This window comes from Pseudopipra pipra, chromosome 9 (genome assembly GCF_036250125.1).
Source record: "Pseudopipra pipra isolate bDixPip1 chromosome 9, bDixPip1.hap1, whole genome shotgun sequence".
NCBI classification, from domain to species: domain Eukaryota; kingdom Metazoa; phylum Chordata; class Aves; order Passeriformes; family Pipridae; genus Pseudopipra; species Pseudopipra pipra.
In genome coordinates, this window is record NC_087557.1 from 14,485,124 (window position 1) to 14,510,822 (window position 25,699).

The 25,699-nt window shown below is 37.6% G+C and overlaps 1 protein-coding gene across 4 annotated transcripts in view; it reads right to left on the reverse strand.

Moving 5' to 3' along the window:
- Positions 1-22,685, reverse strand: part of FNBP1L (formin binding protein 1 like) — a 57,160-nt gene extending 34,475 nt beyond the window's left edge. Inside the window, exon 1 of one of the 4 annotated variants that reach the window (XM_064663988.1) lies at positions 22,404-22,685. In XM_064663988.1, coding sequence (XP_064520058.1) covers positions 22,404-22,427 — 24 coding nt within the window. In that variant the 5' untranslated portion in view covers positions 22,428-22,685. The remainder of the gene's footprint in view (positions 1-22,403) is intronic. The other 3 variants (XM_064663986.1, XM_064663984.1, XM_064663987.1) reach the window with 3 other exon arrangements.
- Positions 22,686-25,699: the final 3,014 nt, after the last annotated feature.

The window sequence follows — 25,699 nt, forward strand, 5'->3', positions numbered from 1 at the left end:
CACCCAGATTAAGATGAGAAAAAAAGTTGTAGGTCCATATACATAAATTAAACAGTACTTCACATTTTAATTTCATATTAAAACAAAAATTTACTATAGACTGTACAGGCATATGTACAGGATACTATGAAGAAATTCTACTAGTCTTTTGGAGACATGAAAAATAATTCCTAAAAAGAACTTCTGAAAACAGTTTGTAGGTTGACCTTCAGGACACAGAGCTATTTTGCTTGCAAAAGTTAAGATGCTGGTGTTAACAGCAAACTGTGTTGCAACTTGAAAATATTTAAGCGAGAAACTGCTAGAAATGCACAGTGCTTGATAGGCAAAAGGAAAACAACAGGAATTAAAAAATCACTTTTAGCTGGACAAAAGACTACTTTGTTCTAAGGAATAAAGAATTAATAAATTCATAGCATGAACACAGTATGAAAAATCCATTTGCCCCTTCGGCTTTTGCATATAATCTTAAAAAGCAATACCACTGTCAACTTTGATTTTAAAAAGTCCATTTCTATGATTAGAAAAAAGGTCTGCATGATAAAATGAGCAAAAACCTCAAAAGTAGGACTGAACCACTGGAGCTCTAGCCATGCTGTAAGATGAACTACACAGCAAGTCAGGTTTCTAAAATAAAGCTAAAAATGGAGAGCTGCAATTGAGGAAGAGAAATACAAAGTCTGTTTTTCTTTTTAAAGATGTCCTCAGAGCAGCAGCAAAGGAACTGCTCTGGCAACTTTAGATGAAAGTCAGGTCTGGCAGGAGGGAATGTCTTGTTTGACAGTTAACAACTTCACAGGTGTGACAGACACATTTATTTTCCAGGAAAGGGCAAGAATCTACCACAGATAGAATATGAGTGGAAACATTTGTGACTGCTTTTGGAATTAGCAGCTAGAATTACAACAGAATCAAGTTCTGCCTCTGGAGATTAGCAGATCAGCTGAAAGACATTAGAGATTACAGCTGTGCACTCCAGTTCACCCGCACCACTGAATGGATCAGACTAATCATTAGATATTAACAGCAATAGTTTTCTACCAGCAGAGCAAACTGATTGAAAGAGTTCACAGCTGGGACACTGAACACCCACATTAAGAGGAGAGGAAAGGAACACACTGCCATGGACAGCATCTCAACAACCACTCCTATTTGTCCTGCCAATGAGTCACCTCCAGAATTCTTCCCTTAATGTATGGGCACGTTCATAAGAACTAAAATGGTGCATTTGCCTCACTGAATCATGATGTAAATTTAAGTAAAGAAAACTTCAATTCTTCGCAGGTGCACCTATGGGTCTGCTTCTGTTTCTCTCAAGGGACCCCTGCTGTGTTTCCTGGCAGGCTCACTGCCTGCCACAGACTGCAGGGAGGGCACTTCCCTAAATGCACCATCTCTTCCTCCTCAGGAATTTCTACCAACACAGTGTGTAGTAGCCAGAACATGGTTACAGGTATCCTTCCTCTCTGCTACCAATCACAGACTGTTCACGTTGTGCTTGTCAAGGAACTTGTTCATTGTGGGTACGTGTCAGCTTTTACATCTTTACATACAAGTCACTAAGGAGGTAAGACACTGTGTCCCAAGCAAACAGAATGGACTTCCTTGCCACCACCACTTCAGAAAAATAGAAACACACACACACGCTCATATGAAGCAATCACTGGAACACAAGCATACACAAAATATAGACCAGGAATTCCTACTCTGAAAACCAGATTAGAATCCGCTCACTTAGCTTTCAAACAGTCCCTTAATCTTATTAAACTTTTAATTGGGAGGAAATTTTTTTAAACAAACTTAACCAGATTTTTTCACATATGCTCTTTATAGAGATTTTTAGAATACTTAGGTCTTATTTGCATTTGAAACAAAGCTTAATCCTGAAACACATAATTATCCACCTAGTTCTACTTTAAGCTTAATTCCCACTGTAACACACAACAGACCATTTTCAAACCTCTCTATCCAAGACAACAGCAGATCACAAATCATATATTTTCAAGCATTACTTGATTAAAATGGTTGCCACCTTAAAACAGGAACAGCATTACGCTTGTATATAAAAAGGACAAAATTATGTCCATTCCAGTAAACGCGAAGAAATCTTATTTTCACCACAGCCACAGCAGAAAATAGGCTCTTCCTGAGTCTCCTGGGAATGGCTGAATGCTGTTAATAAACAGACTGAAGCAAAAGTACATTTTAGTCCTAGTTATGTCACTTGGAAAAGGAGACAGGAAGACTAAGTTTAACCCTAAATGAAGTAACTGTGATATGATGCATCACAGTAAAAAATGCTACTACTGGTTGTACAATGCTTAGGGATGCTGTTGCTCATTATAAGAAATAGCTGGAGAAAATCCCACCTTCACAGCAACACTGGACTAACAAAGTATCGAGCAGTGGGGCTATATGTCAGTGAAGCAGCACAATACCTCATTTGCTGCATGACCAATAGCCATGGGAGGCCTCACATGAAGCAGAAGTTCTGTACAAACCCAGCACATTTACTGCATGATTAATGGTAGCCTACAGAAAATCTGCAAGAACAAAGCATCTAGCCTTGGAAACAATGCTGCAAGACTTTTCTTTTTGAGAAACTGTGTAAAGTTCTTCAGTTAGAAAATATTATTACATGGCTTGACACTGATACGGACAAGGTGAATGTTTTAGTGCGTGACTAAACAACCAACCCATTGGTGGAACTACTGAAAACTTTAAAAACTTTTAAATGCCTCTCTACCAATTACAGATACTTCCACAATATTATTAAAAGTGCATTCACAGGACAATGACTCAGCAAGCAGCCCTGACACTCTCCAGATCCTGCACATGTGACTTAATCTCTTTTTGCATTCTGAAGGATGTTTTTTTAAAAACTTGTAGAAACGGGAAGGAGATCTTTCTTACTTCCAACTTCTTCAGCAAACGGTTAAGCTCTTGCTGTGGCCAGTCTGGCAAGCACCTAACAAGCAGAGTATGCACTGTTTTTTTTCTCCTCTCCATATACTAAGAGAGTGAACAGTGAACTTAAGATAAGAAAGGAGTGGTATTGATGTTACAAAGCAAGACAATAGGGGAAAGACAAAGGTTTAGCTGAACACCTAGATGCCCTGCATCACAAATTCAGAAAACAAGATGCACTGGCTTTGCTGCTCTTTCTGTTGCAATGAGCCTGCATCCTCTGCTTTGCAGGACACAGTCATTGCTCCATCCCTTAAGTGTACAGGCACAACTCTGTAAAAGCTGTATTACAACATGTACATGCACATGGTAATACAATGGACATTACCACGAAACCCAGCTCAACCTGCTCTATTTAGTGAGATTTGCTGAACTGAAACATGACATTTAAAATAACTAGTTAGTTGGCACACAACTTCAAGGCTATACTATAGACTACACTAGAGTTCAGAACCATAACAGTCATAGCTCTGAACTCCTCAAAAAGTCAAGATGCCTGTCATAGCAAGTGATTCAAATTTAAAACAAGGAAGTACTTTCTGCCAGCTGAGAGAAGCAAAAAAGAAGGGAGAGTATCAACTTCCCTCACATCCAAATATCACTTCCTTGTATTTATCTGTTCAACTATTAAGTAAACTGTTTAAACCCTTTTAAACGGACCTAAAAACTATAAACTGTTTAACAATTATGATGCGCGAATCCCATGCAGACAAGTGAATTTAGTGTGTTTCACAATTAAAAGATATATATTTAGGCCTTGTCTCAATAGAATAATTAGAAACAAAAGAATCTATTTGGTATGGGTTGAATCATATTGTTTATCATACTAACACTTAGGGCAAATATAGTATAAAATATCTATAAAGAATCCAGGCACTGAGTATCAGCAGTTGAACTTCACCATTTCAACACACAGAGAAAAAGGTATATCTGTGATATATCCCTTACAACTTTTCTCATATGTATTTAATAACGGCGCACATTGTTCAGAATCTTAAACTCACAACAACAATTCCTTAAAAAAATGTATTTCATGGCACTAAACTATTTCATTTCTAAACAGAGACTGGAGTAAACAATGAACTCATAAAGTAAAACTTACAGCACAAGAATAAAACAAACATATCCTTGTCTTAACTTTTAGTTAATTTCTCACAATAGGTGTAATTACAACATCCAGTAAATCTACAAGAACTTGGCACTAAAATACTATATAGTGGATCTTCTGCTAACACGAATCTTTTAGCTTTAACACACACAGACAAAATCTCCTTATTTAGCATAGATCTGATAAACTGTTTCAACTACTCTCTCTATTCCTGTATGTAGGAACCTCCAGTGAATGCAACTGGAATATGAGAAGGTATTTCCTAGTGTTATTATCAGCTCCCACCAGACAGATTTAAGACAAAGGCATATACCTCACATTTGTTGCTACTGGTATTTAACAGATACAACTTACTATATAGCTTGACAACAAGTATTTGCTCTTCTAAACCATTCAGAGTAAGATACCTATACACAGGTATTTTGATCAGCCCTTCAATCTTACTGAACTAAATCATTGGCCTTTTATGGCGTAGGAAGGGCTGCAAACACTAACAGAGTCAATCACCACAGACTGTTCTGGGCACACTCCCCATTAAATGGGAACAGACACTGTTCAGTACTTCAGAAGATTAGAGATCATGGGGGACCAGTTAAGTAAATACTTATGGAGCTGGAAGGCTGTGAACTGATTTGCCATATGCTGTTCAGTTTTGTCAACTCAGCAGACTCAGGGATTTTTCTGTAAAAAGTCCTACTGTAAGGTGAACTTCCCTTTTCAGTATCACCTGTGAATATTTTAGTGTTCAAGAGAAAGACTACAGCAGCCACATCTTCTTCCCTTCACAAATATCTTGCAACACTAAATACTTTTCAAACTTGATTACAAAACCAGATCCATATACTTAACAGGAAATCAATACGGCAGTAAATTAGAGCCTTCCTGTCTTCTTTGGAACATTATTTCAGATACAGATAACACCCTGGAAGAAAAAAAACAAACACACACACAAACCCCAAGGACAACAAAACAACAAACACCTAACCCCCCAAAAAACACAACACCCCCACAAAAAACATCCTCTATTTGCAATGGAATCTAGTGTACTCATTGTTTTTAAAGCAAAATTCATAGTAACATTAACATAACTGAATAAAGAATTTAAACTAAAACCAGATGTTACTACCAGCACCTTCAAAACAATGGAATTTTTCAACGTTTTCTGATTCAGATAACATTGAAATGTAACACAATTCTGCTGTGTATCAGTTTATCCCAGAGTTTTTGACAGATGAACCTAGAAATATACAGTAAAGTCCTCCTATTTTTACCACAGGCTTTAGAATCATAACCTGTATTGTAAGAATAACATTAAAATTATTTAAAAAATCTTTTTTTGCAAGTAGAAATGTGCTTTTTTGGTAAATCAAATAATATAAACCAATATTGCTTCTCTTCCAGGTTAGAAATGTATTTTTCCTTCAAAAACCTTAAATTACAAAGGAAATAAAAAGAGCAATATAATTTAAGCATAAGCATATGCACTTCCATTACAACAATTACATTTTTATAAAGGTAAAACAACCCTATTACAGCACATTTAGACATAGAAGCTGTATGAACAAAAGCAGAGAACGAACTTCGGTGCACTGAAAGAAAAACCCACATTTTTAAACTGTCATAGCTGGCTTCCTCATTCTTTCCAAAACATATACAAAGCCCAAACTCAAACCAGCTCAATTTCATACTGTTTCTGTAATCCAGCATATTAAAAAGACAATGGGTTCCATAAATATATTCCACACCACTCTGGGATTTCAATAGTGAAAGCAAGCAAATTTATAGCATAATCAGTGCAAATACCTGAAACAAAACAAATAGTACTCACAATTCAGGACAGAAGTCAACATGAATGACAGGGTCACATCTGCAATAGTGACACCAGACTACCTAAATTTCTTTTTGGAGAGCTAATTTCTCTGTGAGAGTCAAACAAACAGCCAGTGCAGAAATGAAAAGGTACTTCAGCAGAAGCCTACCTTCGCCAGTTATTTCCTTCCTGACTAAACTAATAAAATACAAGGGTATTCACACCAAAATCCAGTGGAGATCAGAAAGGTATAGATAGATGAACAAGCATCATGTACTTTATCTGTGACTGAACTTCAAGGTTCAAAACTGGGCCCAGCATAGTTTAGCGTATTCATCAAGGACTGGACGAAGGGGCAGGAGCCTCCTTAGCAGGTTCACTGAGGACACAAAGCTGGAGGAGTGGCCGATATCCCAGAGGGCTGCGCAGCCCTTCAGAGGGACCTGACAGGCTGCACAGATGGGCAAAGAACTGCCTGAAATTCAACAAAGGCTTTGCACTTGTACTTCCCTTTCAGAATCCAGTTCTAACCACAGAACCCTAAAAAACTAATAATCCTTATTACACCTTGATCTGTAAGTAGGAGAAAGCACCAGAGTCTTTCTCGCACCTTAAGACATAACCTTTCCTGTATTTTATGTCATTGTCACACCACATTCGTTATGTCCTATATGCAAAACCTAATTATTTGCAATTCTGCTCTTCAACATGAAATGCTACTCATGTCTTTACTAAGTTCTCATTTCACTAAGTCTTCATGGAATTAAAACAGCAAAATATTAAACAATGAGTGATAAATCTCTGTAAATAACCTAGGAATGCTCTAGGAATTGTCAAAAAATACTAAAGAAATTCTGACAGCCTCAAATGTTGAATAGGACACGATAATGACAAAACCATAAAACCATTTCTTTCATACTGAATAAAACTTCTGTCTTTTATTACGTAGACTATAAAACTGAAATCATCTAATTGCACACGGTAGTTCCAATTTTGTTTTTAACATTATGAGCTTGATTAAAAAAACACTGAAAATTGACATTTCATATCTGGGGAACCTTAACACTTTATATCCTAGCAAAAACATTTTCAAATCAGTGATTAAAGCATGGCAATTTGTAGTCAAAACCACAGTAGGATTTTGTGGTAGAAAAAAATCAAGTGACTTTTCCCCAAATATCTCTTTTTTTAGTTTTGTAAGTCATGACACATCAATATGTCAAACCTTGCATATCTTTTCGAAAGAAGATAAATAAAAAAATGAAATGTTATTAACTTAATTAATATGTGTCAGTATCCAAATTAAATGCATCTTTAGCATGTAATACAAAATTAGACACTCATCAGTCACTTATTTTTTTTCTGAAGAGAATGATTCGGGAATGAAAGTATTTGTAACTATTGTCCCCATGATTCTCAGAGAAATACTAAATATTTAAAACATTCAAAAGACCATTTATCAAAATATATTTGACTAAATTTTTAGCTTTCTTCTGTATCACATGCAGCATCACAAAACAGCCACATGAAGGATTAACTTCCCAGATGCTTTAAAATGCCCCATAAGAATCAGCAAAAATTTTATATTGTATGAAAGCAAACTGCACAATTTGCATTAAAAAAATCACAAGATTAATTGTGAAAGCAATATTTGCTTTCATATTGTAAAAAAGCATTAACAAAATATTTATCTGATAAACTGAAGGACATTAAATAATATTTTGCACCAAGATTAAGTATATCCACTATCCAGCTTCAAAGCAAATTAATAAACTGAAACAAAGGTGAATTGAAAATAACCTTGTACAATCTAGAAAGACATATAGGAAGAGAAATACAGAAGAGAAAGATTACTGCTTACAATTTGACCTTACCACATGAAAGAGTCATTCAGAGAATTAGATTTTAGCCCAAATCATTTAAATTAATGTGACCCTGATGTTAATGGCATGAAGCATAGGTTAATTCTTGGTATTTCTTAAATTACAAAAAGAAAGCCTATACTGTAATACATTTATACACTTCTTTTCAGTTCCTAAAGTTACACTGGACTTGGTTTTATTGCAATTGTTAAAAATTCATTTTTTTAAATTAGATTTTATATATATAAGCAGGAACCAACTCTGATGAGGTATGACCAGCACTAACACACATTTTGCATTAGTCCACTAGGCTGGAAATGCTCATTTGAATCAACCTGCTACGATTTTACTACACTAATAGTAAAATTAAAGTTTCTTTTTTTTGGTTACATACAAACAATCAAAAATTTTTGTGCTGCTCAAGAACACATAGTAGCACAAAATAAATGCTTGAATTGCTAGCACTCCACAAACCAGCTCATTCATAAAAACAAATGTATCATCTAGTTACTTCATAGCGACAATCGACAGTAACAAGAGAGCAATTCAAAAATAATTTAATGCTCTCTGTTGTGCTTCCCAGCATTCATCTTAATGGTTGTCACCAACATTAGTGTCATTTGTTCTACTTGCATGTTAAAATCATGCTGAGATACAACGTACTAATATCTTAATAATACTTCTAACTAAGCCTATATGAAGTGTTTTGATTGATACAGAATTTTGTTGCTAAAGATAATTGCAAGATTTCACATCAAGGATTCCAAACTCAACAATAAACTAAAAAGCTAATTAAAATTTTCACCTATGCCGCAAAATAATTTTCCCCATTTCAACAAACATCTGGAGAGATTACACAATACACTTATCACCACATCTGCATAGTCATCTCTGATTTCTGAATCTGTGTACCTTGGAAACAATTCTATTAATTTTTACAACTGTAATGCATAAACTAGTAACAGCTTTTTTGTAATAAAACAGATGTAACAGGTAAAGAACTTAAATGGAAATAAGTAGATTCCCAGTAACTACAGCAGAAAATTGAATAGCAATAAAAGTGGGCCACAACATCAACACGTGCACAATTAGCAGATGAATACTCAGGTGAAATCAGGTATGTAAAATCATGGACAAAATACTGAATAAAGCTGCTTTTCCAAGATGTAACTTGGGTTTCCCAACATTAATGCAGGGTAACAGCACACCAAATGTAATTCAAATAAACTACTTGCAGCTGAAATGGTAAACGGTTTCCAGCCAGATTAATGTAATTGGATGAGAAATACTACCTTCTGTGCCAGATGGTATTAACATGGCTTCAGTGGAAATGCCTCTTCACATACTGTCCTTAAAGCCAAAAGTTAAACACATAAGCACATTTAAGCACTATCTAAAACATATCTACTATTGTTTCCACTCATAAAAGCAACAACAGCTGCTGAAAAGTGCTCTTCATATGGAAATACTGATTATGAAAGCCTTCTGAAATATTAACATGAAAGTCTTCAGCAACACCTCTATAGGTGTTGCAGCTGTGTTATACTATATTATAGAGATGATAAGCACAGATCATACAAAGATCAGAAGGAAAATACATACATCAGAAAGCACACTGTACCCCAAAAGACAACCTTACAAAAAACTAAATGTAACTTGTACTTCTTCACTGTCAACTTGCCATGCTCTTTGTTCTTCTCTTTTCCTCATAAAATAGAAGTTAATACTAAGCAGAATACTAAGCTGAAGCCACTGAATTGTAATGCCAAAGAAATAACATCATGAATAAAAATAACGTAAGAAGATAGTCTAAACAAACTAAAAATTGAGCAAGTAAATCATTAGGAACTTTTAGCAAATGAAGATTAAACGCAACTGTTTTCAGGAAAAAGACGTGCAGATTCTGATGGCAAAAAAAATTGCTTACAATGTTAGGGTGCCATTTCCTGCTATAAACTTACTATTGGATTAGATGTAGTGCCAGAGACTATTGAAAGACAAAGGATCCAACCACAAGCAAAGCCTCAAACCCCTTTAGTTATGACAGGAATATACAGATTTTTACTTACATTTTTCAAGTACCCTCATCGTCTCTTTACAAAATATAGTAACACCTTAAAAAAATTTTTCTTACAATGAGGTTAAACTGCATACTGCGTTACTTTGAGATAATTAAAATCAACCAGAAATACATGAAAAATTTGCAAAGTGCTCTTGAAGAAATGCTTTAAGACTCACCATCTTCCTTAAAGAACAAGAACCTCTTTACAGCACATGAAAGACTTTTATACATTGACTGATAAAGGATAGGAAGAACCAACATTAAGAAAAGTTATGCTGTCTTTCTAACAGAATAACTGTAACAGTCCTAAAAGTATCACAGGCAACATCCAAACAACAGTTAGATTAACTTGGGAGATATGGGAGCATGATCCTCTTCCCACAAAGGAACAGAAGTCAGCAAAAAATCAAACCTCTTTTCCAGTGACATCATAAAGAAAAACAGTCAGGAAAACCATAAGTTTCAGGTCTGATTTATAGTCTGATTATGCCTGTGTGATAAAAGTTTGAAATGCTAAGTACAAAGTACTACAAATAGTCTATCTTGTATCATAAGAAACATTTACATATAAGGTCTTAGAAATTCAACGTTCCCAGTTTTCCAGCATCCAGTATACATAAACTAACAGCAGTACTCCCACCTAAGGTCTGTAAAAGATGAGACAACAACTCTCCCTCCTTTCAGAATTAAAACTTAAGGTAGAAACTTGTGTTCGAAGCCCTGATATTCCACTGTACCTCATAACTGAAAAAAGCATGAATCCTGGCCATTCAGCACTCTCACCTACAGACGATGACATATTTTCTTAAAAACTGCAAGGCATTTTATACAAATGATGTCAAAATGTATTCATTACACAGCCCACAATTACAGCCTTGAAGTATAAACCAGAGAGAACATGGAAAAACATTTTATCTAAGAATCACTAAGCATAAATACCACTGGCATCTCATCTTTAAGAATTTATTTGAAACCTCTAAATAGATTACTTCAGTTCAACTATTGAAATTTCAGTGAAACTCAATGACAACCCTTCAGAACCAAAATAATTGGAAGTCACTGGGTGCTAAGATATCCAAGCATGAAGAACAGCTAGCACACAGCCTCACATTAATTTTGTTTGCACCTATTAAGGTGAGCACCCAATATGCTGAGCCAATTCCTGGTTTTACAAAACCCCAATTCCAATCCACTAATTGGATGTTTCTTTCAGTAAAAACTTCTTGCTGCACACAACTAACTACTCCTACCTTGCTATTTCCCTCTCAGGAATGCAGAACATAAAGCTGAAACTCAGGGAACCACACCTGTGTCTCTCAAGTGCTAGGTTAGTGCAGGAGGAACTGAAGCACTGTTCCTGGAAAGACAATAATTACACTCTCTAGCACCATTACCAACATGAAAATGTTTTTTAAAAAGCCAATTTAGAAAGAAGTTGCCCTTGTTATTAGAGAGTGATATTAATATTTACAGGGCCTCCAACCTGGGGAGATAGGTCAAAAGATCTGGGTTAAGAAATGCAAAACTTCAGCAGAAATAACACAAAAGGCCTCATGTCTTTTCCTAAACAAAGAAGCAATTAAGATAAACCAAAACAAATAACCCACAACCCCTATCTCCTCAGACTTAATCAGACCACTACACCTCTTGCTACAGGAGTAAATATTTGAGTATCATGCAGAGTCAGGATCCTTCACAGAACTGCTCAGCTTGCCTCCCATGGTGACATTTCTATTTAAGTTTCATAGAACTGTACAGTCTACATTCCCCTCATATTACTTATGATGTAGAAAAATCCCAAGCATTTGGAGTTTCCTGATAAGTTACCATTTATTTTCAAGAAATTAATTTTTCCTCTTTTAAACATGTCATCTTCTCAGACATGAGACCTATCCAGATATTCCAGTCTGTTTTTTACCATCTTATCACAACATGCTGAAGAACCTTTCAGGACAAGTTCATCCTTTTCTTCCCCTCCTCCAAACTAATATATAACATCTTCTTGACCATACTGCACAGATCTCAAATGTCATCATCTACTGTTTAGCAAATTTCCCAGATAATAAAAACCACGGTTATTAAGATAAAATATTTAATTAACTAGATAATCTATAAATCCTTTGAAAGTAAAATTTTCTCCATTCATAAATGCATGTACATATCCTTTTTCTCCTAAATCACAGTTCAAAGCAGTCCAAGCTCATAAGTCTGAAAAGAAATCCGTAGAGCTAGTTTGCAAATACTCCCTCTCAAAAAAAAAAAAATTCTGCTCTGAAAATTTCCTGGTGTGCAATACTTATTCTCAAGAACATTAATGAGTTTCACTGATCCTGTAAGATCTTTGTTCATAAAATGAACAAATACCAGTAAAATTAAATATGTAGATGAGTATCTGCACTATTAGGATCTAAATAAAAGATGCCCCCTCATCTTAGGGGGATGAAGGAACCCATATTTGACTTCAGAACAAAACTGTTTTATCAGTCCTCATTAACAGATCTTCAAACAGTTTTCCATTTGCTAATCAAAAATTCGAATTTGTTTTCAGAGAAAAACTAAAATAAAACATGTTTCATTAAAATGCATATAATGTGCATCATATCTTTGCAACTACTGCACTTTATATTTTTGTACCTTCTATAAACTAGGATCTTAACCTTTCTTTCACCTAAGCATTTCTTTCCCAAACCTCAAATCTACGTCCTATCCTAAATACTTCTTCCTTCTTTCCTTTTCCAAAAATCAGTCTCTTTCCAACCGTTCCCGTATCTGCAATCTTTACCCATTCCCCAGCCATCTCATTTCTCAGTTACAGCACATCCTTTTCTCTGGGATTGAGAGATTATCGTTTCACCCGCATGTTTCTAAAGCATTATCTCTTCCTGTCTCTTTGCGTCCTTCTCTATCGCATCAAACATGAGCTTCTTAACCTCACCTTCCAGGGCACTGCTGGTTGATTCCAGCTTATTACCTCATTATACCCAAGGATTACTGTTTGCTTTTCTTGAGATTCCAACACTCCCTTGTACATTTCAACAGAAATTTCCTCATTCTCTTCGGGTGCTTGTGTGTTCCTGCCCTGCAAACATGACAAAGGTCCACCCCATTGCTACCCTTTGCTTGCAAGGGTTACCAAAAGAAAGTTAAGATGCTGCAGTTGAGATCACTGCCCATCATGCTAAACAATATTAGGTTTTGCATAACTCTCATTTGGCATCATCACTAAACAACCCAGCCCCTGCTGGAATTCAAAGTTAATTGGATTGGGGATGCTCTTTATACTCTGAGTTTGTGTAGAATGCAGCACAACACAAGGCCACCAAGTGACAAACAGTACTAGGTACTACATAAATACAAACATAAAATACACTCCAACTCTTGATTACAGATGACAAAACCCCTAAATACTCCTCTAATTGTGACTAACTTCATCTAGATAGGGGGAAAAATTGCAGGACCATTAGATACCATAACAGATAGCTGAAACAGGAACAATTTATCCACTAATTATACAGATAAAAAAAGTACTGGGCATTATAAACATTACAATTTTCTCTTCCAGAATATTCCTCTGCTGCAGACATCCAACTGCATTGCAGCAAGGTGTTGTCTTGGATTCACACATATCAATTTTTTCCCACTAACAGGTACAATAAAACTCTATGCCACCTAGACCAAATGCTTATTTGATGATATCATTAGAAAAGCAAAATATTATTCACCTTCTCTGAAAGAAATGAAGCATCTGGGGTAAAAACAAAGTGTACAAGACACATTCAAAGAAAACCCCCTCAATTACTCTGTCAACCAGAATTTACAAAGTGAGGTTTTCATATCCACTTGAATTGGGCATCCATCACCAGAAGGAATCCAGCAATCAAATGCTCTCTTTCCAAATGATTTGCAAAGCAGACAAACATCCAAAAGGCACACCCATCTCCACCACCTTCACTTACATCTGGTTCCCTCAAGTATACCAAAAGTTAGGGCTGCCTCTCAACTCTCTATTGTGACTCCTGTCTTATTTCAGAAGTTCTTTAGTATTTAAATAACTCCAAATGCAAATCTAGTGGATGTCATTTCATTGCACAATGCTGCAACGAACTTAACATGGAAGTACAAAACAGCAGGTTGTACTATTTCTTGAGTACTAGCCAGGGAGAAGTGATTTGCATGGTACTTGCCTCCTCAAGAACCCAAAACCAGCAACTCCACCAGCTGCTAAGAAAACAAATAACTCTATCCCAGCCAAAACCAGGATAAGCCTAAGGGTTACATGGAGACTATGAAAGACAAGGTGAACTCCCTCATTAGTACATTTCACCCACTGAAGTGAGAAGTTTTAAATGGTTACTCCAAGTAGACATTCTGACCAAAGACTATCAGGTCAAGTCATTATAATTTGTTGCTTTTTGTGGTTTTTTCATAGTTTTGCTTTTAACATTTTAAAACACTATCTCGCTTTGCCCCTACACATTAAGGAATGTAGAAGTATTCTACAAATGAAGGTGTTGTTAAAATATTCATTCATCATGGCCAGGCTTCGAGAATGAAGATCTGGGAAGGGCTCTACCCATGTTTGCTACAAGCACGCTGGTGGCTAAAGAGGCCAATGTGAGATAGACAAGTCCAGTTGCAAAAGGCACAGCAGCAAAACTCCTTGGATGGTATCAGGAAAACGTGATGCTTTCTGCGTTGTCTCTTCTCCTCTAGAGTGATCCTGTGTGTGTTCTCAAAGGCATCAGCAGCATTATGGATTGTGTGTCTCCAGAGCTCCCGACTGGAGGCCAGAGTAGACCAGTGATGAAGATCAATATGGCCAAGGCTGAGATGTTGTTTCAGGGAGTCCTTGTATCTTCTCTTCAGGGCTCCTCTCTTGCGGCAGCCAGTGGCAAGTTACAATATTTATTTGTTTAAAACAAACAAACAAACAAACAATTCCAATTATACAACCCAACTAACAGAGACAAAAAGTAAGTTTACTTGCCTAAGACAACACAAGAGTTCCACAGTAAAGCCCAAGAAAAATTCAGGTACTGCAACATTAGCATTTTAGCTCATAGTAGGACTGCACTTCTCCTTTGAAAGATGTAAAAAGTAACAAAACTATGGACATATGTACAAACCATGATGTCAAAAAGCAGTTTTAGCAGCCTAATGCCCTTTCTGTTGTAAATGACAATGCAGAAGCAGAGTTCTGACTGGAGAAAAAAAAATCAAAGAAAATGTATTTGTGAATCTCACATGTAACTATATCAAATTTCCATACAGTAGAAATTATTAGAAAATTTAGTACACCTAAAATTAAACCCTTTCTTGGTCTTGTCACCTAGCAGGAAATGCAATACTCCCACCACTCTCCTCTTAGACCAGAACTTGTAGCTGAGAAAAAAACAGCAACTCAGAAAATTATTGCAGATAATTCTGTAAACAAAGACAGTGTAGAGGGTCTGCATTTTAATGAAAACCAGAAGGCTTTTATTAGTATAATATGTTTTTTCCTTCTTTTCCCATCCAGCTGAAGCACTGACATACAACTGAAGACCTTCTGCCAAGAGAGCACTGGGGCTGGGGTACGTAAACTCACTAGGGGCAAAATGAAACAAGCTGATTGGAATTTCAGCTTTCACTGAACAGTTTGTTCACCATGACAAGGAAAAAGCTGAACATATCTGGACTTTGGGGAATTGTTTTTGTACCAGAAAGAATTCAAGCCGCTTAAAAAGTATGCACATGTGTGCTATGAAGAATGAAAACTTAATCTGAAATGTGTTAAATAACTTCCCCTCCATAAAAAAAAATAAAACACCCTGTGTTACTCAATTACTGGCTTTACCAAGCACACTAAAAAGTGCTCTGCAAATGTAAGGACTGAAGTATTTAACTACTGTATTAATAATAGAGGGTCTCACCCAGATCGACTCAGCATAAGAACTAATTTAAATACAACACTAATTAAGTTTTAGACATTTTAGACTTATTTCAATAGGTCTGCAGCAGTGACAACTCTATACAAGCATTAACACAAATCTTCTGTCTTCCAGTATTTACTTGCCAACAGTTGAAAGCACAAATCATACCTATTTGGGCACCCCTCACCACATGAACACATTGACAACAGACTTTTCTCTACTCATGCTTTTCTCCATCCTGAATTCTGATGGATTTGCCATTCCAAAGGATCATCATTTTGACAGATTCACTCTTAAATGAAATACTCTGCTTGGTTGAGATAAAAGATCTTGCAATCTCCAACAACCTCCTGCTATTCTCACTCGGGAAATCAAATGACAGCTGGAGCATTTAGAATCTTGATATAGGCAACTCTCCGATTTTGTATTACAATTAAGAATACTACACACATTTTTAAAAGACAGCAATATTTTTTCCAGTGTTCAGTATTTCCAGATTAGTGAAGTCCCATATATGTTTGCACAAACTTCATTGAAAAGCATATGCATTTCCAAGTACATAAACAAGTGGGGCCATAAATAAAAACAGATGCCTTTTTAACAGATATCAGGTGATAAAATTTTCAAAACTGAAAAAAAAATACCTTCTAAACAGATAGTCAAGGACACGTGTATGCATTCTTAAATTGAATTATGCTGAACATCAAACCCAAACTGATAAAGTCTCATGACAATGACACACCCCTTCCCGGAAAAAATCAGTAAAAAAGGTCAAATGTTTACGAACCAGACAATTGCTGGAAAAATGTGGACAAACATTATTTCCAACTAAAGCTCGATACAATTGTTTTCACTCCAAAGCCTAAAGTAACTACACTTCCAATAATCAAGCATTTGATCCTTACATAACTTTCTATTTGGAAATCTCGGAGCTTTTCACAAGGATGAGATAAGCTGCACAACTCTCCTTGTGAAGGACTGGAACCTCACAGAAGCATTTTATCCAGCATGTTACCCAAGACAGAGGAAATGTATAGCCATCCCATGCATCTGGAAAACTCTGTAATTTTATACTTCAGCCACAAGACACATTCCTTGCACACATTTGCAGACCACGACAGCAAGAGCACTGAATGAAAAGAGAATCCATACAGAGTACTGCTTGCAAACTGTGGGCTGAGGAAGAAATCCGGGGTGGGAGGATGATCCATATTCCATCTCTCAAACATCTACACATTAAATAGAATATTGCCTTTAACAAAGTATATGTTGGCACACTGGAAAGGAAGTTTACAAAATATTAAGATTCGAAAGTACAGAAGAATTTCCACATGGGATATGGTTTGATGTTTAGAATCATTTACTATGTTTTTGCAACTGCTTTAACAACGCTAGTGACTACATAACCACGGACATATTAACTGTATAGAAAGGTTTCTCAGTTTCAAACCACTTGGGAAAAAACTTTTATTTAACTAAAAAATTATCAAATTTTCTAACCTAGTGAACAAAAATAGAATAAATAACTACAACAGAAATATGCTATGTAATACATAGTTACTTTTTGAAGCTAACTTTTACATATTTACATTGTGTGGATGTTTTCCATATATAATCACACTTGACAACTTTTTAGATTAGACAACATCACACAATTTATCTTCTTCTAGAAAAAGAGACTATGATTTTAAAAGAAGAAGGAAACAATATCTGAAGCAGGCATTGGAAGCACAAGAAAATTTTTAACAGCTTCTGAAAAATTACTCATGCAACTGAGAGTTATTTAATATTTTTATAAATAGAACTAGGGTTTAGGCACAGAATAAATTTTGTTTAAGAAAAGATTAAAAAGAGCACATCACCAAATATACTTTGATCTTTCTTTGGTCCAACATAACTAATTTCTAAAATACTATTCTACGGTGCCAGTGGTTTCTTAATTATAAAAGATGGTGTGCTTCTGGCCCCAAGGAGCTCACAACAATAGTATCATTAAATCTTCTATAGCCTTTTTTTTTTAATCATGAAATCTTAGCGCAAAAGCCCTCAGCAAAATTTCTGCTTTAAATATTTATCAAGAGGTGAGAAACAGATGGCTAGACTGGTTCTACAGACTGAAAATGTTCTGACATAGTATTCAAACCCTTTTTCTGCCAACTGCTGTTAAGGGGTTCACAGAGGTTCGAAAGACAGAACGTGCATCCAAAGTCAAAAAACATCCTTCCTATTGGGTTTTTTTAAAGAGATAGCACAAACTCTTTAATTAAAGAAGCCACTTCAGAGTGCCAATCACACAGTGTCTCCACTCATTAAGCCAAGAACTTCATTATCAACTATGCTCCAGCCTCCAAAGCTCAGTGAGCCTTTAGCATCAAAGCAAATGCACTACATATTCAATTTAACAGCACAGTAACTCAAGATGACAATAACCAGACACATTTTGTTAAATATTCTATGTTAATGCTAGTTGTACACTTCATGCCCATCACAAAAAGAACTCCAGATGCACAGAAACATACACACTGAACAGATGCTCATGCTGAGCAAATTCTAAAACATATCATAATCCATCATTTTTATTTCCAAATATTTAAAGTTACTAAAAAAAAAAAAAAACCACACAATTTTAGTTCCATTCATCTAATCTTGACTTGGATATTGCAGCACAGTTTGATAGAAGTCAGACAGGGGCACCTTATAAAGCAAATATGCAAGTCTGACCAGAACTTCAATGTGTAAAACTTCTTAGTGCTCATGAGGTGAACATAAGTGTGCTGCATTTGAAAAAAGCATGAAAAAACCCAAAGTGTTAATTCTGAAAAGTGTATGTAAATAACGACAATTTTCTATCACTAATGAAGTGTAGCAATGCTAACTTGTGATTGTGTGCCCTCTTTCATCAGATGATTACTGCTTCACAAATGCTAACTAGGAAAAAGTTAAATATTATAGATAGAAAAATCTGGCACACAACAGTCAAATTCTCAGAAAATATAATTTCAACTGGATTATACAATACAAGACTTCCCAGTTCTCACTACTCTGTTCTAACCATTAAGTGAGTATTATGCAAAGCAGTTCACTGAAGCATCTTGGGTTTTGTGTGGTCATACCATAAGGAATATGCTGCAGAGCGACCACAAAGATATATACACTGATGAGAATAAAACTATTTGAGGAATATTACTTTCAAATCAGAATTTTCTGTTGTAATAAGAAAGCAGAAAGGGGAGCATATTTCCCACTGCACAGAAAATGTTGTGGAATGAAACACTTCTAATGACAGAATTGCTTAGAGGATTCAACATTTATTTTACTACTATTCATTTACATTATTTTATAAAATGCTGTCAAAAGGAACAAAACAGGGAGCATGCTGTTCAGCCAAGACACACCGAAAAGCACCAAGTATCTCTAAGCACTTTAGCCTACTCAAGACATATATGTTTTTACAATGCACACCCACTTTAGAGAATGGTGGTATACTTAAAAAAAGTTGCTTGAAAAACAAAAAGTAAAAAAACAAAATCCACAAACAGAAAGAGCAGCTACCAAATTTAAGTAATTAAAAAATACTGGACAATTGAAGAATATCTTTCCCTTGTCCTGTCTCCGATGTGACTATTTAATTAGCATATGTATCATTTCAATACCAGAATAGCCATATTAAACAAGTAACCCATAAATACCAGACATGAGTTGCTTTCCTAATCACCTGAATTTTCTTCTGGTTTCTTATTTGTCTCCATATTCACTCATGCCCACCTTTTACTTTATCAGAAATACCATACAGTATAAAGATTCCAGAACAATAAAAAAAAAACATCAGAACTGTGAATAAGCATAAAATACCAAACAAGAGCACGAAGAGATACAATTTAAGAAGGCAGATTTAAGGAGATACTAAAACACCTGACACACAATCATCAAATTTGCTTCAGTGAATCAGCAATGCATACATACGTATCTGCAAATGTTCTGAAAAACTATCATCTAGATACCAGTCTTAATCCCGAAAAAATTCCACTCTATGATGACAAGTGAAAGCATTAATGAAGGAAAGCCTTAGGCCCAACGAGGTCTCCAGAAAACCTGTGCAGAACAGCTTTCTGCACCTGGAGACTCTGAACACAGCAAGCTGCTGCTCATGCCCTGCTGCCATGAGCAAACCCAGAGCAGCTCAGGCTCCTCTTGAAGCTCTGCTGATGCAGCAACAGGAGACGATGAAGGAACAGTTAGAGTAGAACACAAACATGTCTAATAGTTTATTTATTCCTTGTTCAGAGCCCTGTCTTTGAAGATCCACAAATACTGTTTTTCTTTGTGTTAACCTAGTTTTAAGCTAATTTTTAATAAATTTAATATTGTGCCAGATCTTGAAAAAGTAATCCTTAGGTGCCCAGCATAAGTTGTTAAAACAATTAATGTTTCGTACTCTTTACAGTCAGTAAGAGAAGCACTTAATATTTTTCCAAATAAGAAATCAGTTTGCTTCATAACCCTAATAGATTTAAGTATTCAGATTAAATTCAACAAGAAAAAAAAATAACCCATTTAAAAGGTACACTGTAATGTAAAAACTTGGACTGTCAGAGTCTAGTTGTACAGTTACAAACTGTGAAGTTACCTCATTAGTGTAGAGTTGCAGGTCAGCTCCTGATACCAAGGAAAAAAATATACTAAATTTTGCTGAAATAAAAGTATTGCAGTAAAACTTTTAGCTTAAAACTTTGCCATTATTTCTTCAAAGTAGCACATAGGAATTAGTGACTTAGAAAAAAAAAATCTAATAGGTCAAGATAAATTTCAGCTAATTTCATGAAACTGTGAATTAAATGCCTGTCCTTAAAAGGAAGTCTGAGGTCAAAATCCATCTTTATGTATATATTTCTGAAGCACATGACAAAGAAAGGCGCGTTTGTACAAAACTGAACACCAGACAGACTACAAAACCTTCAACTGGTCACTCACAAGCTGAACAAAGAAAAATACATTTAAGAGGCTACAAAAATGAGCAGATAAGAGTAAGCTAAAACTGTTTTCTAAAGCAATACATACATGAGTGCTTACAGAAGGAAATTCAGTGCTCACCTCAAATGACAAACCCTACTCTTCTGAAGTGACACTGACCTACAACTCTCACCTGAAGAACAGACAAGTATGACCTTGTGCAGCCAATATAAACCACAGCTTTTACTTACTCCTTACCATCAATGTTACAACTGATTTATATTTCAGGCTTCTTACAGCACTGCTATCAGTACTTCCCAAGTGTATTTTATCTGAAAGCTCATCGTGCCTATAAATCCTAGTTGAGTACAAGGTACTATGCAAAACACTAAAATAACCCCTAAATACCTTTAAATCAGGCTTCTCCACGCAGTACACTTGATGCAATACTATTACATCTTCATTTTGTATAGTCAGACATGACTTCCTCAGGTGGCTTGAGGAGCTCTGGAGGTGGCATTCCCAGCTCCCTACGCCCCACCCAGCCCCTGCCTGCAGCGCCACGGCTGCCCCGGCTCCTCGGGCAACCACTTGTCTCGGCGTGGAGCAATCTTTGCTCCTCTAGAGACTAATAGCCCTGTACTACAAAATGCTGATAAAGGTTTTTAATTCAACTTAAAAAAAAAAAAAAACACACACAAAAAACCCCCCCAAAAAACCTATAATGCTTGGTCCAGTTTAAGAGTTCCTGAACAGACTTCAAGCTGCAATGTTCAGCTTCGTGTAATTACTTTTTCCTTAGCACAAGTGTCTGTGCTTCACAGTCTTTGAAAGCAAATAAAATGAAGGGCAGGCGGCGTTTAAAACGGGGACGTTAAACCCTCCCTTGGTACTATTGTTTTTTGTGCCCACGCTTTCCCACGATCAGTGTCAGCTCCAGGCAGAGCGGCAGCAGCAGGAAACCCGGCCGAGGAGATACAACATCCCACCACTGCGAGCAGACATCGCTGTGCCTCGCTCCGGCACTCCCCGGGGAGAAGCCCCTGCTCTGCCGCCCTCGGCACAGCCAAAAACTCTGTGGAGGGAGAGGGGAGGCTTAAGGAAAGACCTAACGCAAGGCAGACATTGGCGCGCACACACTGCCCATCTCCTTACTGCCAATTCTTCCTATTTAAAACAAATACAGTGCAGCGTTAGCCAACGTTCGAGGGCACTTTTAGAGACAAAGCTATAGAATAGCTGCTTCTAATTAGGGCCGACAACTCAAAACGCTTTGCTCGCCCGAGCAGCCCGCTGGTTTTCGGAGGAGCAGCAGCTCCGCGGCCGCCCGGCCCCGCCGCCCCGAGGGTGCCCGGTGCGGACTGCGGCCGCTGCCCGAGCGGCGCCGGGACCCCGCCCCAGGCCGTCCCGGAGCACGGCGCCGGCCGAGCCCCGAGCGCTCCGCTCTACGGGCGGGGGCGCACAAAGCGCCGATCCCGCCGGTCCCGCCCCGGGAGCGCCATGGCCGCTCAGGCGGCGCCCCCGCCCCGCCGCGGCCCCCTCGGCCCGGCGCTCCCGCCGCCCGCACCGCCGCCCCCGCGCCGAACCCCGCCCGGCCCCCGCGCCGAACAAAGCAACGCGCCTCGGCCGCCGCCTGCGCTCCGGCCGCTCCACGCCTCCCCGGCGCGGCCGCCCGAGCAGACAAGGGAAGGCGGCGAATCTCAGACACAATGAGAGGCGAGCTGGGACTCACCCACAGCTCCGTGCCCCAGCTCATGGCTGCTCCGCGGGCAGTGCCGGCTTCGGCACAGGCAGGGATGAGGCGTCGGGCGGCGGCCGGAGAAAGAGTCCCCCCCGGGCAGCGCCGGTGCCCTCGGTCAGCGCGGAGAGGCAGCAGCGGCGAAGAACGACGTCGCTCCAAGCTCCAGCTCCGCCTGGCTCGGGAGAGGGAGCCGCGGAGGAGACTGGGAGAGGGGCGGGTCCGGCTGGAGCGGCGGGGCCGGGACGGGAGCGGCCGCGGGGCGAAGGTGCCGCGCCGAGCGAGCTACGGATTAACGAGGCGGCGGCCCCGGGCCTTTGTGTCCCGCCCGGCCGCGGGGCCACCGTGCCCCCCGAAACGCTGAGTCACGGCGGGGGCCCGGCCTCGCACCCTCCGCCCCGGCACCGCGCCGGCAGCGAGAAATACACAGCGACCGCCCTATTTTGTACACCACAGGTCTATAGGTAAATCAGAAATTGAGATGCGAGGCTGGCAACTCAGGAGAAAAGAAAAGCGCCCATTTTTGATGGAGTAGTCGGATGAATCATATTGTTGACTGTAACAGGGAGTTTCCTCAGCAGCTAGGAAAGGACGAGTGTTAAATCCTTATCAAAGATTATTTTTCCACCAAAGTGTTATGAAACTACTAATAGAAAGGAAACGTTTTGAAAGCCTTCTCCAGGCATTTCTTGATTTTCCTCTCATTTTTGCGTAGAAGTCATTTTTATAAGCTGCAATAAAACCTCAATGTAATAACAATAAATACTGCCAAGTCTCTATATCATGAAACAAAAAATTACAGAAATCCAATTTTTTTTTCATTTCCAAGACACCTGTCAAGTAATGTTCCTTGGCATCACACTTAATTTAGGTTTAGTTCTATTTTCCATATGAAAGGAAAACACAAGTTTTTTCAAATGGATATGAAATTATTGTATTAGAATAATATTAACATCAGAACATCAAAATAAGCAGATGAGCTCACAGATCAATGTAACTTCCAGAGGGAAATGTTAGAGGTATTCATACAAGATAAGCATTTGAGTCCGTGAGGATCCACGAAATGAGTAAATGTGCCACATGCTGTGTGTTTTAGGAAGTTGGTGGTCATAAACCCCACAGATTTTAGACTCTGATGATGAAATTCCACATGTGAGCACAGTTCAGTTGAAGCCTGGCACATTAAGTCACTTGGCAGACTGTATACATTACTGAAAATATTCAGCAAGCAGAACACATTTTGAGGATTCGGGTAATGAAGTAGAAATAAGTAAATTATCAAAATTATTAATAAGTGTATATTTGAATTCACTCAACTTACATGGCTTTCAGGATTAGGAAAAAACAGTTTCCATTAAATGCTGTAAAGATCAATCAGCCTTTTGCTTAGCTAAAAGCTTGTCACATATCTTTATACAATTCTTTAAAAAATTTAATCACATGATATAATAACAGGTTTAAAACACAATTAAGTAAAAATTTTTTTAAAATTTTCATTTTGTATGTTTTCTAATACATCTCTTTTAAATTAATACCTATAACTTGCTGCACATGTAATAATTTCAGAAAAAGGCATTTCAACAGTTTTTAATCACACATTAATCCATATTGTACCATGTCCAAGGTTTATAAAAGCACACAATCATCTTGGCACCTTTGGTTTCAGATGCCTGATTTGGCACATTATTTTTTTTTTAAAAGCATCGTTTTGAGAATGTACACTGAACCTTTAAACACCAGGGGTGGGAGTCATGATCATTTTAGTGAATTTGAAATTTGTTGCCAAGCTTTTGGAGAGACAGGATTTTTCACTTCCTAATCATTTCAGAAAAACTCATATTTCCAACTGTTTCAGTTTAGTTATCTAAAAATTAACCCTAGAACAACAACTTCAGAGTTGAAATTTTCAACTTTAGAAGCCCCAATACAGTATTGAAAATTAATCTACTGGAAAATTGACCCTAAATTCTAAGTCTATAGATCCAGAAGTTTTGAAAGTCAGGCGCTTACTTGGCACTTAGATTTGAAATACTGGTCTTTCATTGCATGAAACATACATCAAGAGTTTCAATGTGTAATATATATATTTGTGGTTTGTTGATTGATACATAAACCCTCAGGTTCCTTTACTTAACTCTAATTTAAGAATTAACTAATTACTCCTATTTCTGCAAATTGCGCAAGAACAACATTCGCAACATGTCTGGATTTGTTTTCAATTCAGAGCAATGTATGAAAATTTAATATTTTATGGTGATTTGTAGACATTTTAGGAAAAGGAGACTGCAGCCTGTATCATAGGTATACAATACTTAGCTTCTCAGTAATGCTTAAAAAGCCTAATTCTAGCAATTAGAGGTTTTCCCAGGACAAACAGGATTCCTTATTTCCATGCAGCTGTCTTCAAAAAACACCTTTATGAGCCCTCAGGTAGAGCAAGTGTCAGGAGCTGGGGGATGTTACAGAGATTCTGAGCAACTTCACAACCTCCAGAACAGGTTGAGAGGCTGTTCTGAAATACTGTGTAAAATAGGACAGGTGTTATCACAGCAGTCTCTGGGCTATACCTGCCTTTTAAGAGCACATGTACACTATAAAGAGGAGCAATCAAAAGGTATTACTGAGCAGGCTTTGAACAAGCTAGCACTGGGATAGGACACTATCACTGCACCACAGCACCACTGCAGTCTGGCTAATTATTCATCTCCAGAAGTTAACAAGTAGACTTGGAGAAGCAAGGCTGGTTAGACACAGTGACACTGTTCCTGGGACCCAGCCTAGTGTTCGTGCATGGAAGCACAATGGACCATTTAGCTGCATCAGTTCGCTCACAACTAGCTCAGGTCTTGGAGGGTCGTTGTGCAATGTAGAAAGATCCCTAGAGAATTAACACAAAATCTGCCTCAAAGGATGCTGTTCACAATTATCTGAGATAGTGCCCATAGATGTTGCTTCTTCAGGTGAAGTAAACAAGAACAGTTGTGCAATTTATATGCACTAGAGGGAAATGGAGGAATGATTGCTTCCGATATTCCTGGGAAGCCAGCAAGTGTTTCTAAATCTATTCTGGACATATTATTATTTTTTAAAATAATTTAACAACAACAACAATGTAAGCTTAAAGTCTGTGTGGTTTAGGATAAAAATCTTCGTAACACATTTTATACAGTTTTCATTTTACAGGATTCTAAAAAGTCAAGTGCAAAGCCTATTTCTTCCCTGCAGAGGCTTTATTAGTGTTTTAACTTAAACACGAGAACAACCGTTTTACAGACTGTTTTCTGACTTTT